Raw genomic sequence first — 25,829 nt, 5'->3', positions numbered from 1 at the left:
AAGTTGGACTGCCTGAAATGCCGCTTCCAGCGCACTAAGCAACTTGAAATGCGCTAAGCAACTGGCCAGAATTGGTTTGGTTTGGTTTGACCCTGGGGTTCCTCCGTAGTCTGTAAGTGGAGTTGCGAACTCAACCCCTTCTCCAAGGCGGGAGTGTTTCTAGGAGAGAACATACTTCCCCTTAAAGGAAGATCACGTTGCTAAAGTAAAAAATTTGAAGGCGCCCTAAGTGTAGAACACTTACGTTTTTGGCTTTTTGGCCACTATAAAGATGGGTCGGGAATGGCGCCAGCTACATTAAAATGTAATGTGCAGGAATGGTTCAGTTGCCCGGTGTTGACCAGAGTAGAAATAGTTTTGCCCACAAAAAAAATGGCGCCGAAACATGTCAATCCGCACAATCACGTGTTCACAAACCTGGATGAGAGATGGTATGGCTTCAGATGACGAACGGATGTTATTATTCTTTACTTCCGGGTGAGACAAATCGGGCGCCATCTTGTCTTGTTCCCGAAGAAGTAGAAGCATCGAAAGCGTTGGAGAGGTTATTACCGGAACGGCGGCGACAAGGGTGTTCCCGAACTAGAGTGGGTAAGTGATGGAGAACAGTTACACGTGGGCACTTGCCGGACCATTACAACCCTCTTGGTTTCTGTGGCGAAGGTAGCATAACTTAAAATAGGCTGCGTACGCTGCTTGGCGCGGCCGCTGGAACCTCATTCCTTTAAAGCGGTGCGGTCCGCCAGACTTGGTAAATCAGAGCGGTGCTTTCGCTGAAAAGGAAATGTCCTTGTTAAAGAGAGTGCTCACGGCCCCATCTTCTCACAGAGTTTCCTCTCGGACGAGAAGGGACTAATTGTTGGGTTCCTGACCGGCCGTTAAAGACTGCGCGTGCGCAGTGGGAACCCCCTTGTGGGAAGGGGGTTCAGCGGGGCGGAGGAGGCGGGGGCTCCCGACCTGGAGCTTATACCCTTTGAGGCTCTGACTACGCAGGCGCAGTCGTTAGTTTGTGTTTTTCGTGTATTCTTACCCAATGATGGATATTATGTGTTAAGCTTCGCTAAAGGAACAGGTAGTATCCAATATTTCAGTTTTTTACCCTGTGGTGGATAGTATCATCTGAACAAATTGAGCACTAGACAAATTTGTTTGTGGGTTGTTAAATTAACATTTTAGATTAAGATTTTAATTCAACATTAATCTGTTACATCTTTTTACTTCCCCCTGCCCCCAAATAAAACAAAATAAACTTAGAATTCCTCATTTGAGTGCAGCAGGGCGAAAACAACAGAAACCAGACTACTAAAGATTTTACTTGTGGAATTTTTTTGTAAAGTGGCAAAGGGCTTATAGAGAAAATAAAACAGTTATTTAAAGATGTTCTTGAGAGGTTTTTTTTTTTTTTTAACTTACTAATAGACTTTATGTTTTAGAACAGTTTTTGTTTACGTTGAGCACATACGACGTCGCCACTACACACACAGTTTCTCTTCTTATTAATAGATATTAGTATGGTACATTTGTTGCAACTAATGAACCAATAATGATAAATTATTAACTAAGGTCCATAGTTTATTCCTACCTCCTCACATTTTACCTAAAGTCCTTTTTCTGTTCCAGGATGCCAGCTAGGATATCACATTACATTTAGTTGTTGTATATTCTTAGGCTGTATATTCTTGGCTGTGACAGTTTCTCAGGCTTAACTTGTTTTTGATGACTGTTAAGGGCTGACTTGTGCCCCTCTAAAATTCGTATCTTGAAGTCCTAACCTCAGTACCCCAGAACCTGACTGTATTTGGAGAGAGGGTCTTTAAAGAAGATGAGGTCACTAGGGTGGACCTTAGCCCAATATATTAATAACTGTTGTCCTTATAAGAAGAGAGTAGAACACAGAGGGATGACCATGTGAAGACATAGGGAGAAGACAACCATCCACAAGCCAAGGAGAGAGGCCTCAATGAAATCAACCCCATAGATCTTAGACTATACGCCTCCAGAACAGTGAGGAAATAAATTTCTGTTGCTTAAGCCACCCAGTCTTTGGTACTTTGTTATGGCAAGCATACTAAACTAATACAGTGACCTTGACATTTTTGAGGAGTAAGGGTCAGGTATATTGTAGGGTGCCCTGCTATTGGAATTTGCCAGACGATTTTCTCATGATTAAAATGGCCTTACGGACTATGTCAGGGGAAGATCACAGAGGTAAGATGCCCTTTTCAACACATGCTATCGAGGATACATACTATCAAGGTGACTTATCACATTATTACTGACCTTCATCATCCTTCTGGAGTAGTGTTTGTTAGATTTCTCCACTGTAAAGTTACTTCCACCACCCCTTTTTATACTGTTTTCTTTGGAAGGAAGTCACTTTGCAGAGCCCACGCTTACTGAATGGACAGTTGTGCTCTTCCTCAGTTAGGGTGGAATATTTACATAATTTATTTGGAATTCTCTGTGGGAGATTTGTGTCTTCCCTCACATTTATTTGTTGGTTTATTTTATCATATCCTTATGGGCTTGTGGATGTTTATTACATAACTTGTATTATAATCCAGTACTTCTTTATTTTGTTGCTCAAATTGTTCCAGCTTTGGCCATTGGCAGCTCTTTGAGTTGTCTACTGTTCTCCTTTGACATGTTCCTATCAATTTTTTTTTTAGCACTTTATTACTTCCTGGCAGTATACATGCTCCAGACTCATCTTTTATATTTCCTGTTGCAGTCCTAGAGTCAGCTATTTCTTTAAGGATCCCTGATTCCTTTTATTGAAGAATGATATTAAAACCAAGTTCTCGTGCCTAGGTGTGCTTGTTGCTACTAGGGTGTCATTTTGGGCTCTCTCTCTACATTTATTTTTAAATTATTATTGGGGGGGTATTTATAACCAACTATCCAATTCTCCAATTTTTTTTTTTTTTTTTTTTTTTGAGACAGAGTGTCACTCTGTTGCCCAGGCCGGAGTGCAGTGGTGGCACAATCTTGGCTCACTGCAACCCCCGCCTCCCGGATTCAAGTGATTCTCCTGCCTAAGCCTGCTAAGTAGCTGGGACTACAGGCATGTGCCACCATGCCAGGCTAATTTTTGTATTTTCAGTAGAGTGGAGGTTTCGCCATATTGGCCAGGCTGGTCTCGAACTCCTGGCCTCAAGTGATGCACCCACCTTGGCCTGCCAAAGTGCTGGGTTTACAGGCATGAGCCACCATGCTTGTCCTCCACTTTTAAAATAGTCTTTTGAGCTACAAGCTGCAAATATTTCAGTATGTACTAAAATGCATGTCACATAAAGTAGCAAAATTTCTGTTTTCCACATTTCAAATGATTACAAGATTAATCTTTACCAGTGCCATTTCCACCTAATCTGAATTAAACAAATAAATTCTTTATTGACTTTGAGGTCAATCAACTCATATGTAAGACTGAAATGTCAGGGGTGAAGAGGATTGTTGTATTTTCTGGCTTGTCAGCTTTGTGGTTGATTTGAGAAATATTTCATCCTTATGCATCAAATGATAGATGTGTTTCTGCAGCTCTTTGATTTTGTAGCTGATGCTCAAGGACTTTAAAATACCACATTTTAATTCTCATCCATCTCTGTCACAGTCTCTGAGTGACTTTTGTAAATATTAATGATTGTCATTTTGGCCACCGAGGATGGCTCATGCCTGTAGTCCCAGCACTTTGGGAGGCTGAGGAGGATGGATCACTGAGGCCAGAAGTTCGAGGATAGCCTGGGCAACATGGTGAAACTCCATCCCTACTAAAAATACAAACATTATCCTGGCGCGGTGGCATGCACCTGTAGTCCCAGCTACTCAGGAGGCTAAGGCATGAGAATTGCTTGAACCTGGGAGGTGGAGGTTGCCGTAAGCCGAGATCACACCGCTGCATTCTAGCCTGGGCGACAGAGTGAGATTGTCTCAATAATAAATAAATGATTGTCATTTAAACAAGTTGTTTTAGGACCTCAAAGCGATGAAGTTCTAATATAGATCCATTTAAGAAAAGGATAAAATGGATGATGGCCATTTCTGGTTGTATTAGTTTTCTAGGGATACTGTAGCAAATTACCACAAACTGGCTGATTTCAAACAACAGAAATTTATTCTTCCACAGTTCTGAAGGCTAACAGTGTAAAACTGAGGTTTTGGTAGGGCCATGCTCTCTAATGGCTTTGTAGGGGATCCTTGTCTCTTCCTAGCTTTTGGTAGTTCTTGTCAATCCTTGATGTTCCTTGGCTTATAGAGCCATCTACTCCAATCTGTACCACTGTGGTCATGTTACATTCTCCTTGTAAGTGTCTATGTCTCTTTTTTAATAAGGCCCTCCCAATCAAATATGAACTCACTGTAATTTGAATACATCTGCAAAGACCCTATTTACAAATAAGGACATACTCACAAGTATCAGGAGTTAGGACTTCAGTGTATCTGTTGGATGGGGACACAATTCATTCCATAACACTGGTGATAGCTATCACTTGATGTTTTTGCAGCAGTGTGTGGTGGTTTTGATGATCTGATACAAACCTTGGTTATTCATCTTTCTGTTTTTCCCAGACCCCATTTGTTTTCCAAGGAAATAGCAGTTAACTTTACCCCATAAAGGGAAATACTCTTAGGAAAGTCTTGCAGCCTTGCCCATCATTAATCAAATTTCTCCAAACTTGAAAACTCAAGCCTAACAAGCTTTAAAATTAAGTCTAAAGGAAGAGTGAATAAATTGGAATCAATTTTTGATATTGTAAAATCACGGTAGCAATATTGGAATGTCATTTTCATGGTTGAACATTAATGTATTTACTTGCTAACATTTCAGTGAATTATAAATATTTAACCACTTAATATGGACAAAACATTATGGGGAATTTAAATTATTATAAAATGTTTTCTCTCCCCTAAAGAAGATTCTTGTTTGATCCAAGACAAAATCATGAAAATTTAATGCAGACCCTCTATAAAAAGTATTGTATGTCATCTTTAACTTATTAAATGAAAGCTTTCAAACAGTGATAAAGAAGAGGGTAGCAAATGCCCATCCTTAAATTATCAACATTTTCCAAATCATTTTTAAACCAACTTGTACATGTCATTTTTAATGGTACAAGGTTATGTTATTTCATTAAACCATAGTGAAATTTAAAATATGTATCCATTGATTACTGTGTGTTGTGCCTGTGTATTCCTTCTGTTTTCTAGGTTTTGCATTTGTTAGATTTGTTAGTAGTGAAGATACCATGGTGAAGATGAAGGAAGAAAGAGTAGTGTTCCTAAATCCTTGCCATAAAATCACTAGTAATCTTATAGTTTAATTTAAAAATAGTTAATGAAACTCCTTATCAAGCATTGTGCTATGTGCTGAAACACATATAAAAGTTTAAGTATTTCCTAGTTTTATAACAAGTCTTTACTACAATCTATCTCTTTTCTACAAAATTTTAATGTAAGTGCAAATTTTGTTTTCATGACCAGAGTTACCTGTTTTGGATAAGATTATCAAAATTTACTCTAAATCCTATAAGAAAATGAGACAGAGGACATTTGCCCAATGCATGAAAAATGATGCCACTTGAGGCCTTTTCTTTTTAAGAATGCAGTTATGGGCCGGGCGCGGTGGCTCACGCCTGTAATCCCAGCACTTTGGGAGACCGAGGCGGGAGGATCATGAGGTCAGGACATTGAGACCATCCTGGCTAACAGGGTGAAACCCCGTCTCCACTAAACATACAAAAAATTAGCCGGGCGTGGTAGCAGGTGCCTGTAGTCCCAGCTACTCGGGAGGCTGAGGCAGGAGAATGGTGTGAGCCCGGGAGGCAGAGCTTGCAGGGAGCCGAGATCGCGCCACTGCACTCCAGCCTGGGCAACAAAGCGAGACTCCATCTCAAAAAGAAAAGAATGCAGTTATGTATAGAAAATTACTAAATTACAAAATCTTTTCAAAACTGCTAAGCTCTGGGAAATGGAAATAGGAATCAGGTATTTTTAATCTTTATATCTTTCTGTATTCTTTTAATTATTTTATTCTGTCAATGTGTATTTTTAGAAAAAATACAGATTTTTAAAGATACAAAGAATCAAATGAAGCTAATGAACACAGTCCATAATGACTAGTACAGGCAGTAAACATTACACAAACTTTTTCAACTGTGAGACATTGGGCAGATGTCCTCTATCTCATTTTCTTATAGGATTTAGAGTAAATTTTGATAATCTTATCCAAAACAGGTAACTCTGGTCATGAAAATGAAATTTGGACTTATATTAAAATTTTGTAGAAAAGGAACAGATTGTAGTCCCTTTTTTTTCGCTTAATGCAGTTTGTACGGTAATACGTACCAGTATGTAGCAGTCTACCTTATTCATTTTAATGGCTGAATAGGAATCAACTGTATGGTTCACTCTAACTTATTTAACTTGCCTTTAATGTCACTGAAACCAGATGTTTACTGTTACAAAATATGTTGCCGATTTTTGAATTATGATATGAATATTCATATTCATGGTTTAGGACCCTGCGGTGGAATTGCTGGGTCAGAGGGATGTGCATGTACGTTTTGTTAAGATGCCGTAATGGTAAATTGCCTTTTTTCTTTTTTTTTTGAGACGGAGTCTTGCTCTGGCGCCCAGGCTGGAGGGCAGTGGTACGATCTCAGCTCACTGCGACTTCCACCTTCCGGGTTCAAGCAGTTCTCCTGCCTCAGCCTCCCAAGTAGCTGGGACTACAGGCCCGTGCCACCATGTCCGGCTAATTTTTTTGTATTTTTAGTAGAGACGGGTTTCGCCGTGTTAGCCAGGCTGGTCCTGAACTCTTGACCTCAGGTAATCCACCCGCCTCAGCCTCCCAAAGTGCTAGGATTACAGGCGTGAGCCACCGTGCCCAGCCGGTAAATCGTCTTTTAAAAAGACTAACCATTTGGTGTTCCACCTGTGCCCTCATCCAGTAGTCATCCTCTATAACTAAATCAAGTTTCTCAACTCCAGACTTAATTAAAGCGCTTTAATAAATAGCCCCTAACTTCTAACTTCCTTAACTTACCATCACCTTCTTTACTGTTTTTTTATTCTGCTCTGTTTTTCCCAATTTCACATCTTTTTTCTATTTTTCTCAGCCTAAGTGTCCCAAACGTTATATTACTTGAATAGTAGCTTCCATTAAAACTTTGGGGAAGAAAAGCTTCTAAAAATATAGCAAAAGTAGAAGTGGCTGTTTTAAACATACAGAAAAATGATCATAGGTGATCCAAATCAAACTCTTGAAAATATGCAAATTAAAATCTCTGTGCATAGGAAAACTTTTTTTTTTTTTTTTTTTAATAAAAGCTTCAGCTGGGTGCGGTGGTTCACACCTATAATCCCAGCACTTTGGGAGGCCGAGGTGGGTAGATCATTTGAGGTCAGAAGTTCGAGACCAGCTTGACCTGCATAGTGAAACCCCATCTCTACTGAAATACAAAAATTAGCCAGGCGTGGTGGCGGGCACCTGTAATCCCAGCTACTCGGGAAGCTGAGGCAGGAGAATCGCTTGAACCCAGGAGGCAGAGGTTGCAATGAGCCCAGATCGCGCCACTGCACTCCAGCCTGGGCGACAGAGCAAGACTGCCTCTCAAAAAAAAAAAAATAATAATGATAACAATAAAAGTTTCAACCCATGAAACAGGAAGACAAATTTAGACTAAAGAATTCTTTCAAAGATAAAGTGAAACCTCTGTAAGTTTTAGATTGCTTCTGGAGAAGAAAATGGAGTTGAGCAGAAGTGGGTTGGCTTGATCACCTTTTTTTTTTTTTGAGATGGTGTTTCTCTCTTGTCGCCCAGGCTGGAGTGCAATGGCACAATCTCGGCTCACTGCAACCTCCACCTCCCAGATTCAAGCAATTCTCCTGTCTCAGCCTCCCAAGTAGCTGGGATTACAGGCGCCCGCCGCCATGCCCGGCTAATTTTTGTATTTTTTAGTAGAGACGGGGTTTCACCATGTTGGCCAGGCTGATCCTGAATGCCTGACCTCAGGTAATCTACCTGCCTTGGCCTCCCAAAGTGCTGGGATTACACACGTGAGCTACCATGCTCGGCCGATCACCTTTTTTTTTAAAACCCCCTAATAGTTGTTAACTTGAAGAGTGCTACCAAAAGTGATGGTGAGAAAGCTCTAGTATTGATATTAATCACCACGAATTGAAACTTCTGATGCTTAGTTTTTATGTGTTTCTTATTTAATCCTCACAATAATCCTTTGGGATATAGACATTTAGGTCTTCTGTTTTACAGATTGGAAAACCAAGGGTTAGAGCATAACTTATGTTCACACCACTAACGAATGGATATAGGTAGGCATCCTGAACCAGAGCCTGTGCTCTGAAGTCTAGGTGACAAGTGGTGACCAGAAAACTTAAAAGGGGAACTAAAAAAGTTGTTCATGACAACCATTAAACATGAGTAAGAAAAACAACCTTTATTTAGAGTAATTTCTGGAAAAGTAAATTTATGGACTGGGAATGATGGTAGGGAGTCATTATACATCATTTTCATCATTTAAATGGTTTTAGTAAGTGCACATTTTCAGTTTCAGTAGGCACTTTATAGAGCTGTTGATAATGTCTGTATTATATGAGTTTACGACTTAAGACAGAAAAATTATGCATTGGACTCTGATAAGCTGTTAAAGCGTTGGAAAGCACAGCAGGCTTTTTGGTTCTCATAAGTAGAACTTAACAGCTTCCTCATCATTAGCCTTTAAACAGAAAGTAATAGCTAGACACTGATTATTTAGTGTCTGCTGTGTGCAAGATGCTTTCTTGTACCTTATTGAAGATAAAAAGATGAATAAATTTGTCTTTCTTTCAATTGTAAAAAGCTGTTGATTGAATAAAAAGGAAACTAAACCATTTCAGGAACAAACTGTTCTCTCCTTGCTAAAGTTAATTTCTAAACATAGAATTCTATAGGAAAATTTAAATTAGTACATTTTATTACCTTGTATCATCTAAGTTAATAACAGGTGGATGAGATCTTCATTTCAAATGTTTGTTCCTTTTTTCTCAATCTCTAAATTGTTTGACATTGTTTTTTATTATGAAGGAATTGTGCAAGTAAATAAGAGATATTTGGAAAGAAAAAAAGATGTTAAAAAGCTTTGCCTCTTCATTTCTGGTGTATCTCTTTTCCTTAATTTTATTATGATAAAATAATTCCCCATTATAAAGTTAATGCAAGGAAAAGTGACTAACTTGGAGATGATCACACTTATGTTGCATCTCTAGAATTTATTTTTATGCGAATCATGATAATCTATAAGCAGACATCTACTTTTTTTTCCCCCTAGGGCATACATAATCTTGCTGCTATGCTTCGAAGCTGTAGTCTGAATCAACCTAAGTTTTAAACAGAAGGTGAACCTCTGAGGTCAGTTTAAATAGCAGTTGGTGTGTCTTCTTGGTGTTTCCTATTTATTTGTTAACTCTTAATTAAAGTTGTAAGTGAAGTTACTTTTCAAGGGCTCCGATAACCTATTTAGCCTTAAAGGACTCTAAAGGTGTACTTGGGAAACTGGACAGGACAAAAAAGGGAGGAAGAAGGAAACACTGAAGAGAGGTTAGAAAAAAATATGTTTAACTTGGAACTGATACCCAAACCAGTTGTTGGCCTCATTTGTGCTATGTAGTGCCTATTTTGCCATATTCTAATAATGTCATTGTAATTGATTACATTAGTGTAACTTGAAGACAGGTACATTTGACTCATAAGTAAATCAAGGTAACAAAGAAATACACCTCCCATAATTCACAGTGTTCTTCATTTGAGGGATTAGTATCTGCCGCAGATAGAATTATACCTGTATGGCATTTTGGGAATGCTGCGAAGACTGGAGTTGGAAACTTTTTAAAGCCTGAATTGTAATCGCCAATTGTCCTATTAGAGTTAATATCTCTATTTTTTTGTTACCCAACTTGCCTACTTTTTGTGATCCTGCAATACAAAGGCTTGCTTTTATCTTGTTTTTAGCATACAGGAAAGGATCAATCTAGGATTCATTTAGTAAACATTTATTAAATGCCTGCTATGAGCTAAGCCTTGGGATACAAAAAATAAAGAAGAAACCATGCCCTGGTTATGTGAGTCACTGATTCTTGAACAGGGTTGTGTATCAGTGTTGGATAAACTGCAAAGATATTAGACTTGTAAGACTTTTAAACCTTTTATTAGGAATGTTTTCAGACTAGCTTACAGAAAAGCTGGGCTAGTGTGATGATTCCCCCCCATACCATCTCCTAAATTTAATAGTTATTAACATAAAGTACCTTCCCTCCCATCTTTTCCATGCTATTTATATGTTAAGAAACCAGGTCTTGGAGGCTGTCTTACTTTCTGGATTTAATACAGTTTATCTCATTTCTTTATCCTTTAAAATTGCTTTATATTGGAAGTAAAATCCAAAAGCCCAGTTGGACTCAGTTAAACATTTTTGATGAGAATTCTTAGTGATTCTGGGAGCATAGTAGACACCTAATAATCTGTAGGGGTGATATTTTGGCAACCTTTGAATTTCTGATTTCTCATCAACTTTTCTTGTAAGGTTTCCTGAATTAATATTTTATTACTTTTGGCAATATGATAGTTTTCTAATTCTGTTCTACATTCTTCATTTTTTTAGCTGTAATTATTTATAAGGAAGAATTTTTCTTCATCAGCTGAAGCTATTTGGTTACTATCTTAAAGGAATCTTGATTGGGGAGAAATGAAATCACTTTTTTCCTACAATCTTCAAAATAATTAAATATCCAGAAATTTATATTGTACAAAAAATAGAGGTTTTTTTTAAGTCTTTTTTGAGCCAAATTCATTGTGTTATGCTTGCCACCAAATTCTGAGACCAGGATTAACATAAAATTTTCTGCCTCTTGTTTGGTACCCTAAAAATTCTAATTGCCTCTGGCAAGCTGTTGAGAAGAATTTTAGACCTCTGATGAAATAAATGTATCATCATATAATAATTTCTGATGTGAGGTTTTAAGATTAACTCACTATAATTTTTAAACTGTTTAATTTATTGAAGATAGAAAATCAAGTATATTTTAAAAGAAGGGATGTGGGATCAAGGAGGACAGCCTTGGCAGCAGTGGCCCTTGAACCAGCAACAATGGATGCAGTCATTCCAGCACCAACAGGATCCAAGTAAGGAAACAAATTGAATTTGAAAGGGTGGGGTTGGATATGTGGAAATGGGTAGAAGACACATGATGGAATTAAGGGATATGGAATTGAAATTGGTGTACTGGATCATTTTATGGTCAGAATTTAATCTTCTCATAAATAGCGTTGCCATAGCATATATAGCAGGAAATGGACTTCCCTTTGGAAGACTCTCAAAATGTAGAAAGCTTTTTGAAGATTTTACATTTTTTAAACTGATTTAGTCCTTGTTTTTCTAAAGAAAGAGAAAAGCCTAAAATATGTTGCTTACGAAGAACACACTTCTGTGAATTCTGACTCTTAAAGTTGTATATCATATTGAACTGAATGGTATGCTATATCATTTTAAAATTTCTTTTTGCTATGGACTATTTCAGGCACACATACAAAGGTAGAAGAGTATAGGGAGCCCTTGTTTATTACTTAGCTTTAACAATTATTAACTAGTGGCCAATTTTGTTTCATCCGTAAGACCACTTACATTGCTCTGCCCTCACTGGGTTGATCTGATGCTATTTCTTTTTTTAATAGCCATGTATCATTCTATTGTAGGATTGTACCATAATTTAACAAAGCCACGTTTGGATGTTGTATTATTTATAGTTTTTCACTTTTTGAAACAATTAGCATAATCTTGTGTACATATTGTTATTCACTTGTCCAATTATTTTCTTATGAAAAGAGCTAGGTTTGTTAAGTCACGGTAATTTCAGGTGCACATTGCCACGTGTAACCCCATAGGGGTTATGCCAGTGTTTCAAACTGTATGAGAATACCTATTTAATCTTCATTAAAGTAAGATGCAGAAAAACATATCTTATTCTACTTTGTTTACTTTATTAATATTAGATCTTAATGCATTTTTGGGTGGACTTGCAAAATAAAAATTATTAAAAAGATCTTGAAATGTTAAATGTAGATGCTTGGAAAGAGAGGCCAGGTGCAGTGGTTCACGCCTGTAATTCTAGCACTTTGGGAAGCTGAGGTGGACAAATCGCTTGAGCTCAGGAGTTTGAGGCCAGCTGGAGCAACATGATGAAACCCCATCACTACCAAAAATACAAAAATTAGCCAGGCTCGTAACCCAGACTCTACATGGATGGATGGATGGATCATGGGTGAATAGATGGATGGATGGATGGATGGATAGATAGATAGGTAAAAATTTAGAAATTAAAAAAATGTATCTTGGGAGGAGAGTCTTCAAGATAGTGAGGAAATGAATTTTGAGTAAAGACTGGCTAAGAAGTTGTAGCCAGATTGCACTAGTCATGTTTTGGCTAGAGAAGGGAGCCTTATTTAAAGAAGGGCAACCATAAGGAAAAACAGAGTTAGGTAGCTGCTCTCATCAAAGGCCTATAGGCTCGAATGCAGGCCTGGAAAGATAAATAGGACATGTTGAAGGAAGAAATGATAGCGTTTGATTATTTTTGTGGTGATTTTTTTTGTAAAGGTGATGACATTTAAAAATTCAGTAAACTAACGTGCAGGGGATAAATTTTATATGAATTAATATTAGAAATGGGTTAAAAGTGTTTTTTGTGGAGTTCTTTTCTGAAAGTGTAAGTAGTTTATATTATTTTTTAGCCTGAATATGAGTTATTTGCTAAGCACCCTTTCAGACACAGCATGCTTTAATATTTAAGATCTCATTCAAAAAAAAATTTTCTAATATCCCTCATACCCTCTCTGTCTGAAATATTTAAGATCTAAGGAATAATTGAGATGCTTGTTTTAAATAGAGGCACTATTCTTTTAGCTCCTACATTGTGAATGCTGAATTCAGTGTTAATTTACGTTAGGCCAGATTGATTGGGCTGCATTGGCCCAAGCTTGGATTGCCCAAAGAGAAGCTTCAGGACAGCAAAGCATGGTAGAACAACCACCAGGAATGATGCCAAATGGACAAGATATGTCTACAATGGAATCTGGTCCAAACAATCATGGGAATTTCCAAGGGGATTCAAACTTCAACAGAATGTGGCAACCAGGTTTGTTGTTTATGTTTTCACAATTTTAAGACTTTTAAAAAACAGAATGAAGATTATTATTAAATTTTTAAATTTGCTTAGTTGTATGACTTCTGGAAATTAATGCTTCTTAAAGAATAGGCAGTTTTCAATTTGATTTGACTTTGACATTTTGTGGTTAAAATTATTCTGTACTCATTCTGCTAGCTTTGTGGCACTCAGTTTGATTCTTTTCTTGGTTCTTCATTCCTAGGCTGACAGGGGCTGGGAACACTCTGGAAACCTCACTTGGCATCTAGGGAAGAGAGCATTCTTTGTCTCTCTATTGCAACCTCTGGCCTTTTCAGAAGCAGCACTGGCAGAGTAAAACATGTCTAGCCTCTAATTAAAGAAAAATTGTGTCACTGTGTGACAAATTAGTCTGTCAAATATACTCTGCCCCTACCATCCGCCTACCTTTTTCTTCCCTTTTTTTTTTCAGATAGTGAAGATCTTTCATAAGTTTTTGTGTGTTTTACTTTTTTATTTCACAGTATGATGTAGATTTCTTGATGCTAATTCAGTCTTCCATGGCTTGTGTTATTCCTTTTTAATAGTCACTTGAAACTATGGAGGAATCAGCCTCACATTTGGGTATGCTGATGGTGAAGTCATAACCTCCTTTCCCTATTAATACTTTTTGTTTCTCCTTATAAGAATGGAGACCTCAGTCGAGACCACCCTGGGCAACATAGCAAGGCCCTGTCTCTACAAAAAAAAAAAAAAAAAAAAAACCTTAAAAATTAGCCAGGCATAGAGGCGCATGCCTGTAGTCCCGGCTACTTGGGAGGCTGAGGTGGGAGGATTGCTTGAGCCTAGGGGATTGAGACTGCAGTGAGCTGTGATCATGCCACTGCACTCCAGCCTGGGTGACAGAATGAGTCCCTCATTTAAAACAAACAAAAAAAAAACGAGAATTTAGATTACTTTTAAAAACATAAATATTCTAGTCTTTGATACTGAGAGGTGGTTCATTTCTAGCTTTCTTGAAAGTGAAATTTCCCCACATTTGAAAATGTTTTAGTTCCTAAGTTTAAGTTCTTAAATGACTCCCCCTGGCATCCCTACCCCTTAGTTTTACTCTACTTTGTGACCCTGGGCAAGTGATTTACCTCTGTGTGCCTCAATTTTCCCTCCCGAAATTGGCAAAAATAATACCTAATTTCTCCCTACCTCACAGGGATGTTGTGAGGATAAATGTGTTCGTGTAAGAAAGAAATTATATAAAACCTCAAGGTATTATTTTTGTGGTGTTGTTACTAAACAAATATAAAAATTCAACAAAAATAGTGCTTTGGATTTTGTTACATTTGTTAAAAATAACTTCGGGCATTTGGTTAGGATATGAATTAGAGTGGAGTTAGCTCATTTTGAATTATATATGACAGTTTAGTTCATCGCTTATTTTTAAGATAGACAAAAGGAATTTGACCAAGAAGTCATAAGTTGTTTTTTAAATCTGTATGTTTACTGAAAAATCTTTCTTGAGATCTTAAAATTCTGTGTTGATTTTGTTATAACCCCCTGTTGAATGTTTTTATGCCTAAATCTTAAATAGAATGGGGAATGCATCAGCAACCCCCACACCCCCCTCCAGATCAGCCATGGATGCCACCAACACCAGGCCCAATGGACATTGTTCCTCCTTCTGAAGACAGCAACAGTCAGGACAGTGGGGAATTTGCCCCTGACAACAGGCATATATTTAACCAGAACAATCACAACTTTGGTGGACCACCCGATAATTTTGCAGTGGGGCCAGTGAACCAGTTTGACTATCAGGTGAAAGATATTTTGTTGCTTTAATATTGTAGATGTGCACGTAATCCATTCTTTGGAAGTGTCTCATCAAGAATACCTAAGATACGTGTTTCACTTTTCAGACTTGTATAAATAAGCACATTCTGTCTCAGTTATCAATTTTTGAGTATTAAAATAATTAGAATTTGTTTTCTGATTTTTTTATTTCATTAGGAAAATGGTATAAAAGATCATTAGGGAAAATTTTTGAAAAAATTAAAAATGTGTAAGTGCAATAGCTATATGATGTTTTGTTTTCTAATTTATATTTCAAAATGGTATATTTAAATGTTAAAGACTAGAGAATGCACAGTAATTGAATATAGCTTATGGTTAAGACATGAATAAAAAACATGAACATAGATCATTTTCCTAAGTGTAATTCCTTGTGTTATGTAGAATTATGACTGTTTTTCTAGTGTCATTTTTTTTCCATTCTGACATGACATGTTAATGGAATTGTATATAATTTCCTCTGTAGCATCCAATTCATTCCTAGGGACATAGAACTCTGTGGGGAATAGTGTCATATGTTGGGCTTTATTTACTTTATTCCCTCTGCCAGGGTCTACCCTTAAATTATAGTGCTAGGTGTCATTTTGAAATAACTGATTGCAATTATTAACTTATAAACTGCTATCATAATTTAAAATTTTGAAAGAAAAATTATTTCATGAATTCTAGGGTAGATTTGATAATGGACATATAGTATTCACCTTGAGATGATAATCCTCTCATTGATAAATATTCAGATACTTGTATACTTGGTATACAGATACAACAGTTTTTATGTTGTTTGAAGAAATATAATGGCAGGAAGCATCTGCTTACCCTACTTTTGCGTGGTAGATCCCATGTAAACAAGACAAAGAGCTGTATTGGCAACTGGCCTAGAAAAGCCTCTGAAAATAGCAAAATTGCAGAAAATATTTAATGATTCATTAACTTCTATCTTTGCTGATAAATGAATATATCTGCAAGATTATAGAAACAGCTTAAGTTGTTTAGTTCACTTTTTGTTCACTGTAAGTAGGATGTTGAAATTGACAAAAATGTCTAGTTAAAGAGAAATTAGTATCTATTTGATGTCTTAGTGTTGGTAGGATTAGCTTGTAAATGGATTCAGAATGAAGAATTTCATATACTTCTTGAAAGCAGCTTATCAGCTGGCTTTTAGAAGCCTCTTTGCATTTACATAGCTGGAAAATCTTAAGAAAAGTAAGCCTAGGTTCTTGGGACTATAGAAGTATCGGTGGATATTAGAGCCATGGAATTCTTGGATGTGCTGCACACATGGATTTCTACTGTCCCAGTTCATAACACACGTGTGTCCCAGAGAGTATATTGTATTAATTTGAAGAAAAAATAAACTGCAATACTCTTTCAGCATGGGGCTGCTTTTGGTCCACCGCAAGGTGGATTTCATCCTCCTTATTGGCAACCAGGACCTCCAGGACCTCCAGCACCTCCCCAGAATCGAAGAGAAAGGCCATCATCATTCAGGGATCGTCAGCGTTCGCCTATTGCACTTCCTGTGAAGCAGGAGCCTCCACAAATTGGTAGCTATTTAACTTAGTTTAGTGGACCACAACTGGCTTGACTTTTTTATCATATAAAAAGGATGTCTTGTTTTCTTAAAATTGTTTGAGTATCTCTGATGTATTAGGAATTGACACTTTATTTTTTATGGTCATAAAGCTTAAAATTACAAAAATGATACTGGTCTAAAAAGGTTTAAATAATTTTCTTTAAACCTTTACATTAAATTCCAGATTTTGTGATGAAGTGAAAATTTATGCTAGCCATAGCATGTTGGTATTTTCTTCAGTGTAGGCATTTCAGTACATTATACAGATATATGAGCCCTTCTCCTTTTAAATCTAATTGTTCAATCTCTGTCCACTCTTAGTTCATCTGATGCACTGCTGTCAGATTAATTTTCCTCTGGTTATTTCACTTCCCCTAAGTATTTTGGCAGAAAATTTCAATTTTTTAAATAACATTGTAGAGCCAGCCTATTTCAAGTGACAAATACATATTTATGCCACTTTATATCTGGAAAGTTCTAAATTGTTCAGTATTTAATGGACAGGAGCATTTGTTAATAAATCTTTACTTTTTACATTTTAGGAAGATTCTAACTTTACTGCTTTTCTAACTTACTAGCAAATCACTTAATTTTTTTGATCTCAGTTTCCTCACCTGTGGAAAAAAGTGGAGTAATAGTAGTGAGCTCTGAGGGCTTTTGTAAGGATTAAATTAGATGATGGTTTAACATGCTTTTGTTGTGTCCTGGCGGATTGTAAGCACTAGAGCAGTGTTCCCTGCTGTTATTAAAAGTGATGGCATTGAAGAAAAGCATGATATTTAATGGGATATTTTTAAAATTTCCTCACAAGTTTGTAGAAATATTTTACTTAACTGACTTGTGTATATTTTTCCCATGTGAAACAGATGCAGTAAAACGCAGGACTCTTCCCGCTTGGATTCGCGAAGGTCTTGAAAAAATGGAACGTGAAAAGCAGAAGAAATTGGAGAAAGAAAGAATGGAACAACAACGTTCACAATTGTCCAAAAAAGAAAAAAAGGCCACAGAAGATGCTGAAGGAGCGGATGGCCCTCGTTTACCTCAGAGAAGTAAATTTGTAAGTAGAATCCCCAACATGAAACTCCATGTGAAAATCTTGTTTGTGTGAAAACTTTACTGAAATAGATATTTTAGCCTATAGGAAAGTATTAGAGTGATGTTCCTAAGATTACGTTCACTAAGTATATTGAGGATTATGATTTTATGTATGTGTTACTGAAGATACAGTAAGGAGAAAATGGGACAACAAGTTTATAAACATTTCATTCCAGAGAGCTGGCTAGATCTTGATAAACAATCTGTATTCGTTCATTGTGGTACAGTTGACTCCCTGGTGGTAGATTATAAAACAAATCTACATTAAAATAGTAATGGAGAAATAAAATCTCCCTCTTTTGAACATTTAAACATATACCTGAAGATGTAATAATTTTGATTGTTTTTGACGTGAGCACTGGAAGTATAACAACATTTTAAGTCTTTAAATCTTCATCAGTTAGATGGCTTGAGTAGTTTAGGAACTTTTTTATTCAGCAGGTATGATAGCCACAGCACTGGCCAGTATGCAACTCAGGAAATTGGTCTGTCTTCCACGGCCATTTTCTGCTTTAGAAATAAGTCTCAAGAAGAGCAGAATAACTAGATTTTGGCAGGCATTAGTTTTGCTTAAATTCCATAAATTACTTTTATTTTTCCCAAAAGACCTATGCCAAATCTGTGTTTTTATTCTAGATGTTAATTAACAAAAATAAGAAACAACAGAAAAACACTATTAAAAGTTAGTCTTGTTTTTTTTTTTTTTTTTTTTTTTTTTGTCTTTTTAGGCAGTTGGGGGATCAGGGTCTCACTCTGTTGCCCAGGCTGGAGTGCAGTTGCACAATCATAGCTCAGCATAGCCTTGAACTCCTGGACTCAAGCAATCCTCTCACCTCAGCCTTCCAAGTAGCTAGGGCTACAGGCGCACACCACAACTCCCACCTAATTTTTGTATTTTTTGTAGAGATGGGATTTCACCGTGTTGCCCAGGCTGGTCTTGAACTCCTGGCTTCTTGAGCTCCTGGCTTCAAATGATTCTCCCACCTTGGCCCCCCAAAGTGCTGGGATTACAGATGTTAGCCACTCTGTCCAGTCTTTTTAAAAAAAAATCTTTACATGAAATAGTGGTGTTCCAAATTTTTTTTAAGCATCAAAAATTTGTTTGGAAATTATCCTTCCTCTTTCCTTCCAAATGCGTGTGGGATTGTGTTACATATATTTTTCCCCTGGTTCAGGTAGTCTTTCCACAGTAGTATTTAGGTGGTCATCTTGTCTTTTACTTAGTGGGATTATTAGAAGTGACTAGGGGACACTTCTCTGACAAAGGAAAGGGTCACATGCTATCTGGATCCTGAAACCTAAAACCATACAAAGACAGGAGACAAATTGCTGGCATTTGTTTAATCTGAAGTAGACCTCATTTTTATCTTTTTATTATGAGCTAAAAAGAAGCAAGTTTTACTGAGTTTCAGGGCCAGCTGAGATCTTGGCCCTGAAAAATCTGATTAGAGATTTTTCATTTTAAGTCGTGCAACTTTAGGTAAATAGCTTAAATATATAGCTGTAAAAGTTATACTGAATAATATGTCTATGGTCCATTTATCCAAAGTTCTATAAGCGTCTCATTTCAGGCCCATTATATGTAATAGATAGTAATTAAATCAGTCTCTGGGCATTATGTTTTTCTGGGTATTTATAAAATAAGGTTAAAATTGACTAAGGGAAAAAGAAAATTGAAAAAACAATTTATTTTCCTAAGCCTTCTTGTAATTTTACATTTTTCCCAGGTTATACTTTTTAAATTATCAAATGAAATCTGTAGTAAATGTAATTTAGATAGCAGTTACACTCATATTTCTGTTTCATAGACTTTTTAATTTGGGGTTTAAGATTTTCTGTATGTAAGATAAGGATTTTACATTATACACATGAATTTGGACTACCATACTATTATTTTTTATAGGATAGTGATGAGGAAGAAGAAGACACTGAAAATGTTGAGGCTGCAAGTAGTGGGAAAGTCACCAGAAGTCCTTCCCCAGTTCCTCAAGAAGAGCACAGTGACCCTGAGATGACTGAAGAGGAGAAAGAGTATCAAATGGTAGAATGTTAAAGTTCTTACTATGTACACGGATTTATTTTGTTTGCAATTTTTTTTGGAGACAGAATTAGAGGAAAAAATAGAAACTAGAACTGCTGACCAGTATTATTAATTGAAGAGATACTCCTTTTAACTTAAAACAATTATAGAAACTTTTATTAATAGGGACTTTTTAAAATGTTTTGATTTCAGGCTGGGGTAATCCTAGTACTTCAGGGGGCCAAGGCAGGAGGATCGCTTGAGTCCAGGAGTTCAAGACCAACCTGGGCACTACAGTGAGACTTTGTCTCTACAAAAAATTAGCCGGGCATAGTGAGGTGCACCTGCCGTCCCAGCAACTCAGGAAGTTGTGGTGGGAGGATTGTTTGAGCCTGGGAAGCAGAGGTTGCAGTGAGCCGAGGTAGTGCCACTGTGTTCCATCCTGAGTGACAGAGTGAGACCCTGTCTCGGAAAAAAAAGAAAGAAAAAAGTGTTTTGAATTCAGTATCTCTACTATACAGATACATTTATAATATTTTTTTCTTTGATCCGTATGATTTTGGAATATTTATTTATTTATTTATTTATTTATTTATTTATTTATTTATTTATGGAGATGGAGTCTCACTCTGTTGCCCAGGCTGGAGTGCAATGGCAGGATCTCGGCTCACTGCAGCCTCTGCCTCCTGGATTCAAGCAGTTCTCCTGCTTCTGCCTCCCGAGTAGTTGGGATTACAGGTGCCCACCACCATGCCTGGCTAATTTTTGTATTTTTTCAGTAGAGACAGGGTTTTGCCATGTTGTTTAGGCTGGTCTTGAACACCTGACCTCAGGTGATCCGCCCACCTCGGCCTTCCAAAGTGCTGGGATTACAGGTGTGAGCCACTGCACCCAGCCTGGAATTTTGTTGAAGTTTTGATGTCACAGAAAAATGTTCAAGATACTTTATTCCTTGGAGTGGCTGCTCTGATGTCTTAAAATATTTTATAAAATGGTTTTGTGGCTGGGCACGGTGGCTTACGCCTGTAATCCCAGCGCTTTGGGAGGCCAAGGCAGGCAGATCACTTGAGATCAGGAGTTTAAGACCAGCCTGGCCAACATGGTGAAACCCCATCTCTACTGAAAATACAAAAATTAGCTGGGTGTGGTGGTGCACGCCTGTAGTTCCAGCCACTTGGGAGACTGAGGCAAGAGAATCACTTGAACTCAGGAGGTAGGGGTTGCAGTGAGCCAATATCATGCCAGTATGATCCAGCCTGGGCAACAGAGTGAGACTGTCTGGAAAAAAAAGAAAAAAATGGCTTTGCATTTTAATATTTTTGAAGATGTCACACTATTAGTAGCTATAATAATTAGAAATACTGTATAAAATGCTCTTTTTTAGATGTTGCTGACAAAAATGCTTCTGACAGAAATTCTACTGGATGTCACAGATGAAGAAATTTATTACGTAGCCAAAGATGCACACCGCAAAGCAACGAAAGGTATATTTTGGTGTTTCTGGTTTTGCTTTTCCTGGGGTATTTTGGTTCTGATGACTATTTTGGCCTTTTTTGTTGTCCTTGTTGGATTTCTACCAGATATTTGAATATTCTCTTGCATGTTTTAACTCTTAAAGATTAGATTTGTAGACACCATATTAAAGCTATACAAATATTTTTGTTTTATCTGACCTACATGAGTACAAATTAGCAATCATGCTGTTGTCCTCTAAAATGTATTGTGGAAAATTCCTGATGTTCAGTTTATTTCACCTGATTTTTTCAATAGATAACATGGCATTGTTGTGTGACTTCTGATAACAGTTTATTTTGACTAATGAATTTTGAATTATCAACCTACAATTTTTAGTTTACCACTTATCTCTTACAGAAGCAAGTGATTCCCTACCCCTAGATTTTTAGTAACACCTTAAAAATGTATTGAAAACAAAAATTAAGTTACATGTCATAATCTCAGAAGTAGACATACAGATATACTTGTCAACATTTTTTCTCATTATAAACCAATTTCAGCTCACATCAGAGTTATAATTTCAAAGCCAGACATGATACTGGTTTAAAATGAATGTTATGTTTTTAATGTTTCTTCTCTCCCCAAAAAGCAGCAATAGTAGTAGATTTAACAATACCATAGACTCATGACTATGAAATCGTGGCTATTTGTGTTAACATGTTGTTCCTGTTGTTGATGTGATACAAAGCTCCTGCAAAACAGCTGGCACAGTCCAGTGCACTGGCTTCCCTCACTGGACTCGGTAAGTGTTTTCCATATTTGTGAGAGGGCCTAAAGGGAAAAATCACACATACATTGTCTCTCTACGTGTTCTGTTTTGAAACTGTATTAGTCCTACTCAGTTTATAAAAACCCAGGTCTTAGGGTTATGTCATCCTGTCTTAAAAAGGTTTGCCTATTTTTTTGACTAATGCATTCACAGTGAGAAATTTATAAATGTGATGGTTAATTCATGGTTTATTGGGGCAGGTTATATTGGAAGATTTCCTTATTGCTCCAATATATGCATTATATATATATATAATTATATATGAACACCTATAGTTTGTACTTAATAATTCATAATTTAGCCATGATAGTATCTAAGCTCACTTTCAGAATTATTGCATACATGCCTTAGGGAAGAACCTATCCACTAATGCTTTTAATAACTTACATAGATTGTGTTGTGGCAAGTCAAGTTTTAATATAAAGGAAAGGGTTTATCTTATCATAGTAAAATAGTAGTGATGTGTTCATAATTTACTATTTGCATGGTATATTATCAAGGCTGTAAAAGCTTGAATTTGCCTTTTCCACACCTTCATTTCAAATTAATTTTTGTGAGGACCCAGAGTAGTGGGTAGAACCAAATGCCCATGTGGTTTTGTTATGGTTATTTAGATCATTTCAGGGTGGGGAGTATTTTCAGCACCATAATATTTCTGTACCAGGGAGATTATAGGATTCTAATTTTTTTAGGGAAAAATTGCTTAGCTCTAGGGATTTCTAAACTTTGAACAATAAAAGTTAATTTTAGAAATACTTTCAGGGTCATCATTAAGCTTTAGCGTGGCTTTGTTACTGCCCTGTTAAGTAGTTTTGTTGGTTAGTATGGACAGTACAGCAAACCCATTATGATTCCTTTACAGTGAGAAAAATATGAAATAGTCCAGAAAGAATAAGATATTAAGTAACCTTTGCCTGAAGGTTCTGTGAACTCCTTAAGCATTTGAATGTATATTTCTCCCCACCCCGAATAAGCGTATTCTTCTGGGAAAAGGCAATGAAAAAAGAAATGAGCTTTCTTCTCAGACCTTGAAAAGTTTTTAGTGCATAGTATAATTTTTTTCATATGATAGACTGAGCTTTATGCACACAGGTGGACTGGGTGGTTATGGATCAGGAGACAGTGAAGATGAGAGGAGTGACAGAGGATCTGAGTCATCTGACACTGATGATGAAGAATTACGGCATCGAATCCGGCAAAAACAGGAAGCTTTTTGGAGAAAAGAAAAAGAACAGCAGCTATTACATGATAAACAGATGGAAGGTGTAGTATACCTTTTAGACTTAATTTTGGTTCAGTTTTGTATTTCTTTTTATTTTTTAACCAACCTAAAAATATCAAAGGATAAAATAAAGGCTATATTATAAATAATATGTGATATAACTGAAACTAAAGTCACAATTTTTGTTTGGTGGTTTTAGGAGCCATTCATTGCAGTGGCTATAAGCCAAGCTATTTAGGGTATTTTTATTTCTTGTTAAAAGTCTTGAAATGAAAAAGATGACTTTTGAAATGGAAAAAATATATTTGTAAGACTATTGAAAAGTAATTTGTAGCTAGGATATATAAGGATAATACAGAACCTAGAAGTTTTTAACTTAAGATACTTTACCTAATACTAGGAATAACAAAAGAGAAAATTTACTTAGAATTTCTTCTTTGAAAAATCTAAGAAAGGTAATTAAGAGTTAGCAGCTAAGACTTCCCTATAAACCACTTACTTGCATTTAAAATTTTGCTTTAGTTGGACAAAAGGGAAGTCTTTTCCTACTTGCCTCACACGCACCTCTACATCTTGATACTGTATTTTGCTACACTGTCCAGGAGGGGTAACATAACTAACTACAAGCTATAGAAGACTTGAAATGTGGCTAGGCATGTGCTGTGGATATAAATTACATGCTAGATTTCAAAAACTTTACTTGAAAAAGAAAACAATTTTTTTTAATTTATTATGTGTTGAAATGATAATATTTTTGGTATATTGGGTTATTTTACCTGTTTCTTTTTACTTTTTTAATGTGGTTACTAAAAAATTTTGAATTACTTATATGGCTTGCATTGTAATTCTATTGAAAGTGGTGTTCTATTACAGTCTGGTAGCTTGACATTTGGTAGCATGAGAATTTTACATGCACATTTTCTTAGTGTTTTTGTCTTTTTCTGTTTCAGAAGAAAAGCAGCAAACAGAAAGGGTTACAAAAGAGATGAATGAATTTATCCATAAAGAGCAAAATAGTTTATCACTACTAGAAGCAAGAGAAGCAGACGGTGATGTGGTTAATGAAAAGAAGAGAACTCCAAATGAAACCACATCAGTTTTAGAACCAAAAAAAGAGCATAAAGAAAAAGAAAAACAAGGAAGGAGTAGGTCGGGAAGTTCTAGTAGTGGTAGTTCCAGTAGCAATAGCAGAACTAGTAGTACTAGTAGTACTGTCTCTAGCTCTTCATACAGTTCTAGCTCAGGTAGTAGTCGTACTTCTTCTCGGTCTTCTTCTCCTAAAAGGAAAAAGAGACACAGTAGGAGTAGATCTCCAACAATCAAAGCTAGACGTAGCAGGAGTAGAAGCTACTCTCGCAGAATTAAAATAGAGAGCAATAGGGCTAGGGTAAAGATTAGAGATAGGAGGAGATCTAATAGAAATAGCATTGAAAGAGAAAGACGACGAAATCGGAGTCCTTCCCGAGAGAGACGTAGAAGTAGAAGTCGCTCAAGGGATAGACGAACCAATCGTGCCAGTCGCAGTAGGAGTCGAGATAGGCGTAAAATTGATGATCAACGTGGAAATCTTAGTGGGAACAGTCATAAGCATAAAGGTGAGGCTAAAGAACAAGAGAGGAAAAAGGAGAGGAGTCGAAGTATAGATAAAGATAGGAAAAAGAAAGACAAAGAAAGGGAACGTGAACAGGATAAAAGAAAAGAGAAACAAAAAAGGGAAGAAAAAGATTTTAAGTTCAGTAGTCAGGATGATAGATTAAAAAGGAAACGAGAAAGTGAAAGAACATTCTCTAGGAGTGGTTCTGTATCTGTTAAAATCATAAGACATGATTCTAGACAGGATAGTAAGAAAAGTACTACCAAAGATAGTAAAAAACATTCAGGCTCTGATTCTAGTGGAAGGAGCAGTTCTGAGTCTCCAGGAAGTAGCAAAGAAAAGAAGGCTAAGAAGCCTAAACATAGTCGATCGCGATCCATGGAGAAATCTCAAAGGTCTGGTAAGAAGGCAAGCCGCAAACACAAGTCTAAGTCCCGATCAAGGTAGTATACTTTTTAAAGTATTTTGTCTGATTTTTAAAAAAATTTGACTGAATTTATTCAAAGTTGAAAGTGTCCTTTCTCTCTCTCTTTAATAAACTCAGTTTGGTACTTGATAAATAATCATAGTCTTAAATGTTAGAAATCCTATATAATATTATTTATTTAAAATTGCAGATTTTTAGTTTAAAATACATTTTTATTTTTAAATTTTGTCTTTTCCCTTTTTTTTCAGATCAACAACCCCTCCCCGTCGTAAACGCTGAGGAATGATGTGGCAAGAATGCCATGATGTTGTTTAAAAAAATTCCATGAGTTTTAAGGGCTTGTCTCATTATAGAGGCACATTGTGGCTGTGTAGGTGAAACCAGAATCTTTTTTTTTTTAATCTGTAAATAGGTGTACTTTTTCCAATGCTGCTCCAAGTTACTTAATAGGATTTCTTTGTATTACGTTTTTTTTTTTCAAAAAATATAGTGCATAATAAGACTATAAACATGCCATTCTCTTTCAGCTGTAATGTTCTTAAAATTATTCTTGAATGTACTGTGATGTCAATAAAGCTCTTTAGTTCATTTTTGTTAAA

The 25,829-nt window shown here is 36.5% G+C and overlaps 1 protein-coding gene across 6 annotated transcripts; it reads left to right on the top strand.

Moving 5' to 3' along the window:
• Nucleotides 1–489: 489 nt before the first annotated feature.
• PNISR (PNN interacting serine and arginine rich protein) lies at nt 490–25,829 on the top strand. Of its 6 annotated transcripts, XM_054492526.2 has the most exons (13): nt 490–591; nt 9,324–9,403; nt 11,055–11,173; nt 12,994–13,182; nt 14,759–14,982; nt 16,388–16,559; nt 17,455–17,645; nt 19,587–19,724; nt 21,088–21,187; nt 21,907–21,960; nt 23,080–23,250; nt 24,160–25,246; nt 25,479–25,829. In XM_054492526.2, exons 3-13 carry the CDS (start codon nt 11,086–11,088, stop codon nt 25,507–25,509), a joined length of 2,445 nt encoding a protein of 814 aa, XP_054348501.1. In that variant the 5' UTR covers nt 490–591; nt 9,324–9,403; nt 11,055–11,085; the 3' UTR covers nt 25,510–25,829. The 6 variants fall into 6 exon arrangements, with proteins under 6 accessions (XP_054348501.1, XP_054348507.1, XP_054348505.1 ...); XM_054492532.2 differs by lacking the exon at nt 21,907–21,960 and having other exon boundaries at nt 497–591; XM_054492530.2 differs by lacking the exon at nt 9,324–9,403 and having other exon boundaries at nt 498–591.

Source organism: Pongo pygmaeus, chromosome 5 (genome assembly GCF_028885625.2).
Source record: "Pongo pygmaeus isolate AG05252 chromosome 5, NHGRI_mPonPyg2-v2.0_pri, whole genome shotgun sequence".
NCBI lineage: Eukaryota > Metazoa > Chordata > Mammalia > Primates > Hominidae > Pongo > Pongo pygmaeus.
The sequence above is the reverse complement of the archived record's forward strand: the minus strand, read 5'-3'. Positions and strand labels throughout refer to the sequence as shown.